The 16,134-nt window shown below is 44.5% G+C and overlaps 1 protein-coding gene across 17 annotated transcripts in view; it reads left to right on the top strand.

The window, feature by feature from the left end:
* Positions 1–773, top strand: part of TRIP12 (thyroid hormone receptor interactor 12) — a 141,106-nt gene extending 140,333 nt beyond the window's left edge. For all 17 annotated transcript variants that reach the window (XM_077761341.1, XM_077761344.1, XM_077761349.1 and 14 more), the window contains one exon: positions 228–773. In XM_077761341.1, coding sequence (XP_077617467.1) covers positions 228–424 — 197 coding nt within the window. In that variant the 3' untranslated portion in view covers positions 425–773. The remainder of the gene's footprint in view (positions 1–227) is intronic.
* The last annotated feature ends 15,361 nt before the right edge of the window (positions 774–16,134 follow it).

The raw sequence follows: 16,134 nt of genomic DNA, 5'->3' as shown, positions 1-16,134 counted from the left end.
CCATACACAAATGTGCATCACGTGTGTAGCTGTCCTTGCCCAGCAAGAAAGAACACCTCGCACGTGTGGTGACATGTTTCCTGAGAGTAGTAGCACGGAAAGGGTAGGTTTGTGATTCCAGACTGATCTGTCTTCTGGTTAAGAAAACAGTTAGTTCTGAGTTAGATGCGTGTGTCCTGTTAACTTACTAACTTCCCTTGGTCTTCCTTCCTTCCCCTTCTGATTAGGCTTCCGGAGTTTGAATCCACCTTTGACAATTGTCCGGAAGACATTCGAATCGACAGAAAACCCGGATGACTTCCTGCCCTCTGTAATGACTTGTGTGAACTATCTTAAGTTGCCGGACTACTCGAGCATTGAGATCATGCGTGAGAAACTGTTGATCGCGGCCAGAGAAGGACAGCAGTCGTTCCATCTTTCTTGATCACAGCGAGAAATGCGGGGTCTGCCTGTTACAGCAAAAGAAAAAAAAAAATCATGATTTCTTTTCTAAATGTATCACCTGAGTCAAGGAAACATGTTACGCCTTCTTGTTGTAGGAAAATGGCTTGCAGATTATACAAGAGACACTTGGTTGATAGTCATTCATGGCCCCATGGACTTAAAGTGATCAGGCCCTAAAACGTTGTTGTGATGAGGTTTCTTTAGCAAGTTCTTGTTTAAATTATCATTTATTTGATGAGTGAAGTTTTTAACTTGCTTTGCTGTGTGAAATTTAAAAAAAAGGGATGTTTTTTCCAGGCTGAAACAATAAATGTCGCTGTGCAGTTTAATTCTGGGCTGTGTGTGTCCATCTAGCTAAGTCTGCAGTTTTGTCTCCTCCAAAGACCGCTCTTGTACAGAGAAGTACAGACATGAAAGCTCACGCGTATTGGACAAATACAGTGCGGTAGGGTAGCTCCGTGTGCATCCCCCGGTCCCTCCCCGGGTCCTGTAATGTCTGCGGTCCACGCGGTTTTTTTGTATGCGACACTCACGGTTGTCACATCTTCTTCGTTAGCCGTGGGCTCCTGTTGTTCCATGTTCTCTCTCAAGGTAGGATTTAAAATTCCTTGAAGCATATCGTCAGTACGAGGCAGCCTTTGTAGCTCGGTAGACCGTCCCCATAGCTTCGCGTTCACCCAGCTGTAGGGGCCGGCTGGCCGCCTCCCAGTGACCCAGCGGGGCTGTTTACACGGTGATTCTGGCACCCCCGGCAGCTTCCGGAAGGGAGGCCAGGAATGCCCACTCACTCTCGTGTCGGGGAAAGAGTCTACAGCTTGGGCTGGCGGGCATTTTCTTATTCCACGACCAGAGCATTTTGAATCAATGGAACGTTTTAAACAAAATTAGCAGTTTTCTTCCCCGATGGGAGTCCAAGAATGCTTTTTCTCCCTTGTCCTTGTTTTCAAGTTTTTGTTCACAGCCGCCTTTTTTCCCCTCTCCCCTCCCCCTCTCCCAGGGCTAACTAGGACAAACCGTTCAACCTTTGTCTCGGCACCGATAACAAGCACCTGTAAGCAATGCTCTGTCCAGTTGTTTTATGTGCTGATTTCTCAAATCTGCAGTAATCCATCAGGTCAATGTTTTTACCTGAAAATAAATAAAGTTTGCTTCACCTTTTCGGTTATAGTTCTGTACTGTATGCATAACTCACCACTGTGTGGCCGTGTTTCAGTGCAAGCAAATCGTCCCGTTTCCATGATTCACATCATGGCTGATTTTGCCAGTGAGAGAATTTAGAACCTCAACCTGAAGAGCATAAAATCTGGCAAGAGAATGGGAGGAGGTTCCTTCCTTCCTAAGGTTCAAAATTAAGCCTGTTGCGTAAAGTTGAGAGGATTTCCATAATGCACATTTTTAAAAATGAGAGATAAGCTCTTTTTTTTTTTCATTGAACTTTGAGAAATCAATTCTCTTTTGTTCTGCAGATTGTTCCAAAGTCTTACTTAATTGGCATAGAACCTCCTTTGTTTCCCATCCCTCCACCGAAAAGAAACATAGTGGCTTGTTTTTAGTTAGATTATTTTGTCATTTTACACTTACATGGCCTTATTTGGAGTCCGTCTCCCCCCCACCCCCACCTTCGCAGTGACCCTGACTGAGGGTGATGGAGCTCAGGGGGCATCTTTCCCTGGCTCTTGCAGGGGCTCTGACCAGGGAGCGGCTTTCCCATGAAGGGGAGTTGTGTTTCTGCGGTTCTGACATTGACCGCAAAGCAGCCGAGCAGTTTAATCAGGTGAAACTTGTGTTCAAGAATGAGCCAATTTGTTTTAAAACTGTTCTGATACCTTTTTGCCACCTAAGCACAAGGATTTTTGTGTGAACATGAGCATTTGTTCCTCATTTTTTTATTGAAGGGTTCTGCTGTTAAATTTGAGACGTGTATAAACAATGTTTCATACTAAAATATGTGTATTTGACGTTTTACCCAGATCTGCTGTGGCCCTGGCCGATTTGGCCTCATTGATTCAGCGTCAACCAGTACATTTGGTGGTTTTGACTCAAACTCTGGAGGTTGATTGTTTCAAAGTCAAGTAGTTAACCTTTTTAAATGCTTTTTAGTCTTTAGCTTACTCATTAATGTGTGGGATCCCTTGTTAATTAGGGGCAGGAAGACTCTTCCCATTTTAAAGCAATTTCTCGGCAGAGGCCTTAATCTTGCATCGTGGGGAAGAAAGTGTAGATTTCATTTACTTGTTACTCCGGTTTTGCCTTAAATTTATTTGCTTAGTAATCCTACCAGCAAGCACTGATTTCTAAGTATGCTTTATACACAGAGTCAGTTGGGTAGTGACTGAGATTTTGTTTTAATTTTTGCTGAGACGGAGTCAGAGGTTAGTCACAGCTAACACCGACTGTTTCATGATGTCATTTACACAGTTACTGATCTGATCTGCCTTTTTTTTTCTTTTGTATATGAGAACATCTTTTTTTTTTTTTTTAAACTCACTAAAAGGAAGGAAGAGGTAATTAAATGTAATCCTCGCCTCCCACCCCTCCAAAAAGTGAATTGTGAATTCTAGGTAGACATCATCTTGGAATGGGCATTGAATTGAAGTCCAGTCAGGAACAGACACGGAGAGAGTTCTAGATGCCTTAGCTGAACCCAGTGGGAAACTTTCACACAGCTACTCACTGTAAGGATACAGATTTCTCTCTCCCTGTGCTTCAGCTCTGCTCTGGTTCCTGCATTTGTAGTAACGGAAGTTTCTTTGACCTCAGCATTCTGCTAAGAAGGGAGTATCCCTAAAGCTCCTCTCTTCTGCATTTGGCTGTTCTCCTGAGTTGGGTACAGGCATGAGAAGGAGGGGAGCACCTGACTGACCAGTCACTTCCTGGTCCAGAGTTCCAATCCCAGGGCATCCTGTGCAGAAAGACCAGAGGCAGGGGGAAGAGGCCCCACGGTCTGTGTCCCAGAAATGAGAGCCAACCCTTGATTTAACACAGTAAGGATTATTGCCAGCAAATTGTAAGTTAGTCTTCCCTCTGGCTGGTTCATCAGCTGTCGAGGCTGTGCTCCTGATTCCTGTCCGTGCTTATGAACCCAGGAAATGGGAACGTCCCTGCTATTCCAGGAAAGGCATAACTGAGAAAGGGGACTTGCAGGGCAAAGACATGAGCATCCACTCGGAACCCAGATCCTCACATGGGATTCCGGGTGCCGTCGTTCCTTCTCCGTTAGCAAAGACTTCCTTTATCTTCAGCTTTGGTTTTTGGACCAGTTTTATCTCCCCTCCTGTAATGAGAACGTTCGTTGTTTGGAAATGTCATGCTCTGTATTTCTAATTCTCAGAAATGCCTCTGTACGAGTCGTAGGTTTGACGTTGCAGTAGTTGGCATACCCAGTAAGGATAACCTAGTAACAAATCACTGAAAATGCTTCCTCTGTTACCTCCAAAGAAAAAGAATTCCAGACAAAAGATAGCATTTATATTTCTAGAAAATGGAGGATTGGCTGTTTTCCAAGAACTTCAAGTTGATGCAAGCAAAGTTCTTAACTCTGAAGACTTGTTCTGCGTAAAGGAGACATTCTTTACTAATGGAAGAGGTGGTTTTATTTTTACAACAAGCCTGCTCATATTACCAAACCTATAACCAATTGCTGATCTCCTGTGTAAAGCATTTTTTTTTTCTCTTATCTGAAACAGTGATTTATATGAACTGTTGGAATAATGGAACCTCAAACTACAGATGTGTATGTAAAATTGCATAAATGCACTGACTTCCTTCTCCCTGAATATATTTTTAATAAACACAGTTATCTTACATGGTCAGTTTTATTAAGTCTTCTGCACAACTAGAGGGCTCTTCTGAAAGCGGTATGCTTGTTTGGGTGGTTTTTGGAAAGCTTCCCATGGTGGTTAAGTAGCACAGTAATCTTAGCCGCCTTTGGAGGCAGATAGTGGAGAGAGTTTGAAGGGACCAGTCTACTCCGAGAGGACTCTGATGCTTGCTTGCTGGTGGTGAGGGTTAACCTTTGCAAGATACTCCTATGCAGCAGGAACGTGGTGCCTTTGGGATTGAGAGATGTGACCCTGTGCACCGCCTCCTGGTTGGACCACCTTGAAGTCACTGTTGTTGGCTTTCATGACTGGCCACCCTGCCCTTGACAAATGTCCGGATCAGTCTATTTCACTGAAACCGAAAAATAGAATTGATTTAGGATTGCGAAGGAGATGCATATGCTGTGTAAGGGTGATGACTGAATTTGAGGGTGGGGGTGGATTGTTGGATTGTTGCTCTTTTCAAGAGAACGAGTGAGTGAAATCCACCCATCATACATACTGATAGACAACACACACACAGGCGCGCACACACGTACATTCTTACATACCGTCTTGATCTACCTGCCTAAGGATAAAACCACATTTTTCCCTCAAATCTCTTGGTCTGTGAAATTACTTTAAATCTTAGGTGAAAGGTGCAATTAAGTATAAGCCTATCAACAAGACTGGCAGGGAGGTAAAGTTTGTGACCAGTGCTGAGCTGTCTGTATGAGCAGTTCTGGGGGGGAGAGGGGGGAAGGGCAGGGGGGCGGGTGTCCGGTAGCTTCACGGTTTAGTCCATGTAACTCCATGAATTGATGTTAGTATGTTAACAGGTTAAATAGAAGTTTTGAGTCTTAATGGCGATTGTTGGACCAGTATTCCAGTAGAAAGACCCAGTGTCCCTTCAGACCCTCTTGGGACCAGTGCTTTTGAGGGGGAGGGTGTGGCCATTTCATTGCGATTCTCACCACCATTCCTTCTCGTCCTCAGCCAGGCTCGTGAGCTCCCTGCGGTCTGCTGTGTTCCCGCCTCTCCCAAATGCTGTGTGGAGCACTGAAGGCCAGAGCCTGAGGAGGTGCTGTTCTTCCTGTGGGGGGGCCTCAGGGTGTGGTCCCCAGAACCCCCAAATGCATACTTGGTCCCTAAGAATTTGCCTCGAGTCTGAACGCAACCTTGATAGACCCGTAAGGTGTACCCTTGTGGTAGCTTCAAGGCTCAGGCACACCCAGGTTATGCTCTCCCCTGGAGTTCAGGTTTCTGGAGTGGGTTCTAGTACTCTCTGGGTTACTCTCCTACATCGAGACATTCCTCAGGACATTGTATTAAGAAGTTTTATTTTTGGGGGCACCTGGGTGGCTCAGAGTTCGGGCCAGGTCATGATCTCACCGTTGGTGAGTTCGAACCCTGCCTGGGGCTGTGTGCTGACAGCTTGGAGCCTGGAGCCTGCTTTGGATTCTGTGTCTCCCTCTCTCTCTCTGCCCCTCCCCCACTCATGCTCTGTCTCTCTCAAAAATAAACATTAAAAAAAAGCTTTGCTTTATCAAAAAATTTGTACTAAGGAACATATGGGCTGAAAACAGTCAAGATTGCTAAAGGGACAGGGCAGTGTTTAGAGAATGTCCCTTGGAGAGTAGGCACAAGAAGTGGTCCTTTGAAATGATTGTCTAAAATACACAGTGGTAATAGGAAAGTCCTGGGCACTCCATTTGGTGTTCACTTCCTAATGTGCGGGAGTCTGGGCCTTTGTGAAGACTAGTTCTTCCGGCCAGTCCTCAATTCCCAAAGCATGTCTGGACCCCACTGTGCAGAACAGAACTTAACAGCTCTCAGAATCGAGGCACAGCCCTGGCCGCACGCTGGCTCGCACTGAGCCGTGCAGAGGGCCTGATGAGAACCATGCTGTGGATGAGGAGCCCCACCTCCTCCAAGGGAGAGTCGTGACCCCTCACCTCACGCCCTGGTCTCAGCAGTGGCCAAACCAGTTCAATCGTCCAAGGTCATGTTGTAACGTTAGTATGTCACAGTCTTGGGTGTAATTCTTTGAATTGTCTTCCAGTGCCTCTCAATGAAGGAAGACATCGTGGGCATTTGGGTTGACAAGACTCTCCCTGGCGGAGGGGTGTCTTGAAGCCCTCGGCCTCCCCGGCATCTGCTCCAAGTGTCTGTCGCTGTCATCTTGACGGGCCAGGATGCCCTGGAACACTTTCAGAGGTCCCAAATATCAGGATGGGGTCCTCCCAGCTGTGACCTTGTGTGGCAGCTTTGGGGAAGCATTCGGATTTTATATTCAGCTGATAATTCTAGTAAATAACAAACGTGTAACTTACAAGGAGGCATAAGGTAGGGATAAGAAGAGGAAACAAGACCATGGGGCGCGGGAAGGGGAGAAAATAGTTACAAACAGAGAGGAAGGCGAACAGTAAAGAGCTTATGTACAGAGAATAAACTGAGGATGGATGAGGGGGTCCGAGGGGGAGAGGGGGGAATGGGTGATGGGCATTGGAGAGGGCACTTGTTGGGGGGAAGTCTGAACAACATGTGTGTAAGCGATGAATCGCAGGAATCTACCCCCAAACCCAATAGCACGCTGTGCACCCGGTATGTTAGCCAACTGGACAGTAAATTCTATTTTTTTTTAAAAAAAGATGAAAACAATTACTTATTTACTCAGAAAAAGCCACAATTCTGTCCTCCCCCTTTCTCCCTTCTTCCGTTCATTGGGAGGACATTGTCTTTACTCATCTGACACCTGACTTATGTGAGAACCTCCACACTATTAGAGAATTTCCTCTTTTTTCTTTAAAATGACAACCAGCCTTAAGAGAACTGTAAGTTCAGAAAGTGTCCTTACAATCGTCCCTTTTGCAAATTAAAAACAGCCTTAACTTTGAGAAAAGTTCAGTAGTGCTAACTGATGTTGGAGCATGATGAGTAAATATCCAAGCCACAGTTTTCAACTTTCTGGAACTACTTTCTCAAAGCAAGTCGGTCTCTCTGCATTACAGGCTAATGGGGTGGGCAAAACAGTCTTCCTCTCCTCCGTGGACACTTTAGTGCTGTAATAGATTCATTTGCCCCCCATCGTTCCGACACATAACATTCCAGATGGATGGAGAGAATACGAACTCCATTTCCTCCCAAAGCATTAAATGGTGTTTCGACAGAGATGTAAAAGCACGAGATTTTTGTGGTCGTTCTGCTGTACCATTTCTGTTGCCCATCTCACAACACCACATGCAGGCGGGTGGGAGTGGGATGGGGGGACTCTTCAGTCATCGGTCTATTTGACATTCATCACAAAGTGAATGTGGGGAGAGAGAGAGAGAGAGAGGGGCCTTCGTAAAAAACACTTGTTTTCTCTTTACAGGGAGATTGTCACTAGACTCTCGTGGTCAGTTAAGAACACGACACACACTAGTGTGATGTGCTGACGCTCCCATTTTACCATCTGCAGAAGATGCCACCCTTCCGGTCTTCCCATCTCTGGGGCCTGGCGTGACGCCTCGCACATACGTAGTCGCGGAAGGAATGAGGAGTTCTACATCTGTGCCGTTTCCTCTTTGCCAGTCAGGTGGTCTGTGGAGCCTGTGCTCTTTGACTTCAAGGGCTTTAAGGTCCAAGCAGAAAGCAAAATGGAACCAAAACAGTTATACATGCAGTGAAGTGCAGAGCTATGTGGGTTTGTGAAATTCAAAGAGGATCATCAACAGAATGACACTGCCTCAGAAAATCTCACGACCGCCACCACGAGCATTAACAACCAGGTCTATAACCACAGGCGACTTTCCACTCTCTGCCAAAATGTGCTGTTGGCACAGTCCAGTCGTATTTTTATGGTAAATTGTTCACTTGGGCCTGCATAGACAAAATCAGAGGTGACTCAGGAAGGAAACTTACATTTGTGACCAAGTAAGAAGAGCCAGGAATGATTAGGAATATCAGTGCTAGTCCAAAAAAAAAAAAAACACTTTAATGAATGCAAGAAAAAGGATCTTAATAGATATACTACAGGGGAAGACAAAAGTTCATTTTGAGAACAAAACCTTTTTTTTAATCAATGGGAAGATAATTAGAGAATTGTAATATATTTCTTAGTACAGGCAGCCCAGGAGAGAGGGAAAAGTCAATACCCAGTGACTTTTATGATCGCCAACACACTTACAGAGGCCAGTCCTGACTTCTATAATCTTGTTTTCTCGATGATAAAGTTTTTTTAAACTTAAAGTGACTGTTTGCTTAAATTCAGAATTTGGTAAATATTGGCAAATACTGTGGAATTTCAATCCATTCCCACATTCATAAAACTTGTTATGATTTCTGTTTAACTGCCATGGTATGCTAGATTGATGTCTGGGCTCTGCATTTTGAGAGTTTGGGTTCTCTTTTGAATTTGACTTTGGATAAGTCCGATAACCTTCACTGAGCATTTTCTTATCTGTGAAATGGGAGCAGATGACATGAACTCTAAATTCCCTTCCTAAAACTTCTAAGGTTCTAACATCTATCATAGTCTATGAGCTATCTTTTTTAAAGCAACTCAGTTGAGGGGCGCCTGGGTGGCTCGGTTGGTTAGGGTGTCCGACTTCAGCTCAGGTCATGATCTCACGGATCATGGGTTCAAGCCCCATGTCGGCCTCTGTGATGACAGCCAGCTCAGAGCTTGGAGCCTGTTTTGGATTCTGTGTCTCCCTCACTCTCTCTGACCCTCCCCTGCTCACGCTGTCTCTCTTTCTCAGAAATTTTTTAAAAAAAGCAAAACAAAAAAAATTACAAGAAACAAATCAGTTGATTTAAGAGCGTACATAGGTCTTCTGAGTTGAACAAAATTACATAACTATTTCCTGTATGCTTTTAATTTGCCAAAAAAGAAATGGAGGATCTCTTTTGAAAATACTCTGAATCTGCATTTGGTCATGTGACCAGGTATTAAAATGCATGAGGGAATAAATATTTTGATTCTAGGCCTTGGTCTTTTAAATCCGTCTTAGTGTTTAGTGCTAGTGGGTTTTCGTTGGTTTGTTCAGCTACCATTAATCAAGTAAGGGAGTGAGATCAGGTGGGACTGGGGTGTTTATAGCTCTTGCCATTGGCATAGAGTCTCGGAGCTGGGAGGGTCATTAGAACAGGAAGCCCAAACAATGATCGAGTGGATCCACCTCGCTCAAGATCACATGCTTATGTCAGAAATAGCGTGAGATTCGTAATCTACACAAAAGATACTTCAGGTATAGTTTTTCAACCCTCTTCATTCCCAGTTGAGATTATAGCTCATGGAGGTTGTGGGAAGGGAGGTGGACAACACACACTGGTGACTAAGACCCCCACCCCAAGGAAGTAGAAGGGCTCTCCCAATGCCCAAAGGGTCAGGATGTAATGCAGAAATATTAAAGTAAGGTTTTTGCCCTCACATTCCATCCCTGCTTTCTGGTTCCTGTTCCTTCCCTGGCCATTCAGCACTAGCAGGAGCTTTTACGTGCACTGAGTTTTGAGTGCACAGAAAGTAAAGAAAATTGCTGGCTTTCAGATTTCTACGGAGAGCATCTCTCATAATTAACAGCTTCTCATTGCAACCCCTCACCCCTCCAACAAAATGAAACAAAACAAAAATAAAACACCAGGCTTTTTGGCAATGTGTGTGTGCACACTTAGATGTCTGCTTTTTTTTTTTAATTTTGTGAATGCCAAGAGCTTGGCTTTTACATATCAGCGGCCAAGCCTCAGTGATTTAGAGCAAACATTTTATATAAGTTCGTACAGGTTTATAAGCACAGTTTTACTGCCACAACAAAAGGAAGCAAAAGTTGGGCCAGCTGGCAAACAAGGGAGAAAGAGCAGGAAATGATGAGGAGTAAATTATGGTGGGTCCCTAAAGGAGCCATCTGGCACCCACCACCCAACTGAGTCCCCGACTGGGGAGAAGTGGCTGGTCAGTTTTACTGGGTTTGGTACCGGAATCACCTTCCTTTAGCGTCAGCTTGTCGGCTTTCCATGGAAACTACAGAAAAGGCCTCCAAATGCATTCTTTCACTTTGCAAGGATGAAGGAGAAATGTGATGAATTCCACTTCATTTAGTTCTCCGCGCGGTGGATGAGTTGCTCTTCTTGTTGACACACAGCAACAATGGGATGAGTAAGGATGGCGGCCGCAGAGGTGAGAGTTTGCTTCTGGGTCTCACACTCCCCATCTTGACCAAAACAACTTGTTTTGTCCACTAAGTTTGCAATAAAACTCTTCCTCTGCAATGTCCTCCTCATTCCTGCCCCATGGGCTACCAGTCAACGGTCTCCCTGTTTTTCAACCACAGCAGAGCACCCCCACATCCTTCTCTGCCCTAGGTAGAGGTTACAATGGAATACCATTGACCATTCGTTGTGAGCGTGTATCAGTTAGATACTGCTGTGTAACAAATTACCTCAAAATTTACCAGCTTAACACAACAGAAAATGTGTCCCCTTATACATCCAATGGTCATGAATCTAGGAGCTCACCTGTGTGGTTTGGGATCAGAGTCACTCATGAGGCCGCCAGGCCTGTAGTTATTGAGAGCTGGAGGATCGACTTGCCATTATTTGCTTGGCTATTGGCAGGAGGCCCCAGTTCCTCCCTCGTTGTGGGCTGAACATCGTAGCTCCTTGCCGTGTGTGTCTTTCACCGAGGACAGAGGCCATGGTCTTTTATAACCTAAGGTCTGAAGTGGCATTCCCTCACTTCTATTACATTCTACTGGCCACAGAGACCAGCCCCGGTACACTGGGGGGGGTGGGGGGGCTACAAAGGATGGAAACACCAGGAAACTCCATCAAGGAGCCCGCTACCCCAGGGATCCAAGCGAGATTGGGGGGCATTTATTTTAGATTCCAATAGACCTTGAACCCTACAGCAACAGGTTAGAAAAGGGATCGAGGGCCCAGCCTGGCTTATCTCCCCCTTGACCAAACTTGCTGGAGCCCCAGTGCTCCTTGAAAGAAAACGATTTAAACATTTTTGGTTTTGTTTTGTGTGCTTTGTCATTATACAAAAAGGGGTTGCTGTAGAAAATATAAAAAAGCAAAATGAAAAAAAATGTGAATTCCCAAAATGCAGCAGCTGGATATAGCCTCTGTGTGAAAAGAATAATTGAAATGGGGTGCAGAGTATATCACAGGGGGTAGGGCTAAGTATTTTTTCTTTCAGCTACAAATATATATGTATGTATACTTAGTTACGGTATCGTGTGTATTTCTGGGCTGCGGTAAAAAATAATGTATTTCAGTCGTATTTAGAATCAATTTTTAAATTCTATTTTCTACATATACTTAAATAAAAATGTAGACATATAGTTGGTATTGTTTTATGAACTGGAGGGTATTATGCTAAGTGAAATAAGTCAAAGACAGATATATGATTTCACTCATATGTAGAATTTGAGAAACTCAACAGATGAATATAAGGAAGGGAAGGAAAAATAAGATAGAAACAGAGTGGGGGGGAGCCATAAGGACTCTTTAATACAGAGAACACTGAGGGTTGCTGGATGGGGGGCGGATGGGGGATGGGTGAGGAGGGGCAAAAGTGGGATGGGCATTAAGGAGGGCACTTTTCGGGATGAACACTGGGTGTCATCTCTAAGAGATAAGTCACTGGGTCCTACTCTTGAGGCCAAGACGACACTGTATGTTAACTAACTTGAATTTAAAAAAATATTTTTTTAAATATGTTTCATTTATTTCTGAGAGAGAGAGAGACAGTACGAGCAGGGGAGGGTCAGAGAGAGAGGGAGACATAGAATCTGAAGCAGGCTCCAGGCTCTGAGCTAGCTGTCAGCACAGAGCCTGACGCAGGGCTCGAACCCATGAACCGTGAGATCATGACCTGAGCTGAAGTCGGACGCTTAACCGACTGAGCCACCCAGGTGCCCCCCCAAAAATATTTTTTTAATGTTTATTCATTTTTGAGAGAGAGAGAGACACAGCGCATAAGTGGGGGAGGGGCAGAAAGAAGGAGACACAGAATCCGAAGACGAGCTCCAGGCTCTGAGCTAGCTGTCAGCACAGAGGTTCAAGCACATGGGGTCAGCACTGCTCACGGGTTCGAGCCCCGCATCGGGCTCTGTGCTGACAGCTCAGAGCCTGGAGCCCGCTTCGGATTCTGTGTCTTCCTCTCTCTCTCCCTCTCCCCTGCTCACGCTCTGTCTCTCTCTCAAAAATAAATAAACATTAAAAAAACAGTTGATACTAACTTGCCTATTAAAAAAATAAGATAATAATACATGCAAGGTGCAGCCACCACCAATCCATGGCATTAAACAGTCTCCTGTAAACTATTTTACTATTACATTTTTAGGACTGTATCCTGGCTTATTTAGCACACTGCCTATTGGTCATTTAGTTTATTCAATTTTTCGGTATTGTAATACTGTAAACGCACAGTTGAATGACATCTTACCTAATGTCATACATTTCCTTAATCATTTCCTTACAAAAGGAATTGTGGGGTGAATGGATATGGTGGACATTGGTTTTTGTTGCTTTGGGGTTATTTGTTTTTATCTGTTGTCCCAATTTTCTTTCAAGAACAATCTACCCTCACTTTCAGTTCATGCGGTTTTCCAGTCCAGCTCCAAGTGTGGGCATCTGACCCTAGCCACGCAGATCAGAATCGGGTGTTCCCTGGGTCGCCGGGATTGGCTCTGGAGTGTGGCGTGGGGGCAAGGACACACCAGTCAGAGTCAAGGAACCCCCATTCCTTACTTGTACTGCAGCTGCTAGGGAAGAGAAGCTTTCTTCTCGCTGGCCCNTGTGCACCTGGCCACCACGTAAGAAGTACTGGGCGTCAAACCAGACAGGAGGAAGCAGGACTGAGAAAGGGAAAGAGATTAGATCCTGATGAGGTGAAATGGTTTGCCTGGATCCTGCTGTGTGTGCATGAAGCCTGGAGAGCCTTCCACTGGGGGCACCTGTGATTTCGGTTTCTTGTTTTAATAAGAGTTCCAATCGAGAGGAGAGTGTGTCATTGTAAGGTTTTGGCTAGGGTTTGCCACACCGCCTTCCGCACAGGGTTGTGTGATGGACACCCTCGCCGGGCGTGTAAGTGCCTCTCTGCGTGCACGCTCTCCAGGAGCGGCTGATGTTAACACCAACAAAACAGAACCTTTCCTGGGGCGCCTGGATGGCTCAGTCAGTTAAGCGTCCGACTTCGGCTCACGTCATGATCTCACGGTTTGTGGGTTCGAGCCCTGCATCAGGCTCTGTGCTGACAGCCAGCTCAGAGCCTGGAGCCTGTTTCGGATTCTGTGTCTCCCTCTCTCTCTGACCCTCCCCTGCTCACGCTGTCTCTGTCTGTCTCTCAAAAATAAATAAAATGTTTAAAAAAACAGAACAAAACCTTTCCCGTTTGTGTCTTCAGTTACCAGTAACAGAAAGGAGAGGATTTTTTCAAAAGTTTCTGGGCTGTTTATATTTTTTCTTCTGCTTTCTTTCATTTTTTCTATTCTCTGGGAAAGTAAATTCTAAATTCTGTCTCTCTCGCAGAGGCCCCGCGCCGTCACGTTAGGTTTCCGTTGTAATCCTTACACTAAATTCAAGGAGCAGAATGAAAAGGACCAGCATCACTGAATTTTACGACTGTCTCCTACTGGTATAAGGGGAAAAAATGATTTCTATTTAAAAAAAATTCAAGGGTCTCAAAAAGGTATGAAAGTTGCTGTACGTGAAATTAGCAGGGAAAATAGAAGTTATCTAATTAAATGAAGCAAAGTAGTGCCCTGTCAATTACAATACAATCCTAGTCTCCCCACACTTACAAATAATTATAGCCTCTAACTGAAGATGGATGAACACTTAGCTTTGGGCTGTGCTAATATTTCATTTTCACAGCAGAGAAATGGGAACAGGAGAGAAAAGACCTTACAGCCAGAGAGGTTTTAGTGAATAGTCAATCCCACTTCTTTCTAAATATGGTCTTAAGGCATATTAGTTCATCTTTCAGAGCCTCAGTTGTCTCCTCCATAAAATGGGTTAGTAATAGTGCCCCTCTCTTAAGGTTGCACGGATTAAAAGATACCAGTCAGCAAATATTGCTGTTCTTCTTTTCAAATGCTATTTGCATCAATCATCTCTCTGCATCTTGAGCTTTTATTTTAATACCTGTTTTCATCCAAGGTCACAGCTAGCTAGTGATATGTGCACCCACCCATCTTTATGAATGTGAGAAATAATGTGACAAATATAATTACATCCTCTTACATTTTAACAATGGGAAGAGATTCTGGCCAAGTACCTTTTCTTTCTTTCTTTCTTTCTTTCTTTCTTTCTTTCTTTCTTTCTTTCTTTCTTTCTTTCTTTCTTTCTTTCTTTCTTTCTTTCTTTCTTTCTTTCTTTCCTTCCTTCCTTCCTTCCTTCCTTCCTTCCACCAAACCCAAAGCATTATTTTTCTTAATATAATTCATTGTCAAATTGGCTAACATAAAGTGTATACAGTGTGCTCTTGGTTTTTGAGGTAGATTCCCATGGTTCATTGTTTTCATACAACACCCAGTGCTCATCCCAGCAAGTGCCCTCCTCAATGCCCATCATCCATTTTCCCCTCTCCCCCACCCCTCCCAACCACCCTCAGTTTGTTCTCTGTATTTAAGAGCCTCTTACGGTTGACCGACCTCCCTCTCTGTTTGTAACTGTTTTTTCCCCTCCCTTCCCCCACGGTCTTCTGTTAAGTTTCTCAAGATCCACATATGCATGAAAACATACGATATCTGTTCTTCTCTGACTTATTTCACTCAGCATAAGACCTTCCAATTCCATCCACATTTGCTGCTAATGACATGATTTCATTCTTTCTCATTGCCAAGTAGTATTCCATTGTATATGTATACCACATTTTCTTTATCCATCCATCAGTTGATGGACATTAGAGTTCTTTTCATACTTTGGCTACTGTTGAACGTGCTCAAGCACCTTGTTTTGATGCAGTGGACGGTATCAATGAAGGGAAGAGTTAACTAGTAAAGAAAGGATGCAATTCATTTATTGGGGCAACTTCTACTTACAACTCAAAATAGCTGCTGAAGGTGGGCTTCTGCCTAACTCTTAATTTTCTTTCATTTTATAAACATTAAATCACCTATGAAGAAAACATCGTGCTGCACCTCGCTGTCCTCAGTGACCATAGTTAATTATGAATATCTGAGCACCTTCCACAGACCTGGTTCTGTCCTGAATTCAATGGCTGCCTGGGATTTAAACCCATGCCTTACTTCAGGGAGGAGATCTTGAGTCACGAAACCACACAGCCACTGGCCCCAGTCAGTGATGAGGTCAGGGAATGCGGATGACCCCGTGGCACACTTTGCAGAGCACTTAACTTCACTGATGGCATTTGGTTATAACACACACCTGTGAGGTTGGCTTTTTTATTTCTATTTCACAAATAAAGAGACTGAGGTTTGAAGACTGAAGTGATTGGTCCACGTCCCCGAGCTAAGCAGGGGGGGCATCGGACAGCATGAGGCAAAAAAGCAGCTGCGTGCATGTATGCACATGCGTGTATAAAAGAGCAATGCAGAGAAAATAAATCCGTTCACAGCCACAGGAAGCAAAGCAACAGGCCCTTGTACCTAAGCCAAGTTCACCGTCAGAGCCATGAAGCCTTTTCCGTTATTTGACTCAAAACAAAACGAAACAAAACGCTTGGCATCATCTAAGTTTGAAAATGAAAACTTTTTCCTACCAAAAAAAAGGAAATAACCTCACCATGGATTTACTGAAAATTGAGACAAGGAAACTCATGTTTCGAGCTTAAGGAGAAAAACCGGAGGGCAGGGCCACATGCCCAGGTCCTTCCTGTGGGTCTGCACAGAATGGGAGCAGTGGGCTTAGGGATGGGGGGGGGGGGGGGGGGGGCAGGGCA

Source organism: Crocuta crocuta, unplaced genomic scaffold (assembly GCF_008692635.1).
Source record: "Crocuta crocuta isolate KB4526 unplaced genomic scaffold, BGI_CrCroc_1.0 scaffold516, whole genome shotgun sequence".
NCBI classification, from domain to species: Eukaryota; Metazoa; Chordata; class Mammalia; order Carnivora; family Hyaenidae; genus Crocuta; species Crocuta crocuta.
The sequence above is the reverse complement of the archived record's forward strand: the minus strand, read 5'-3'. Positions and strand labels throughout refer to the sequence as shown.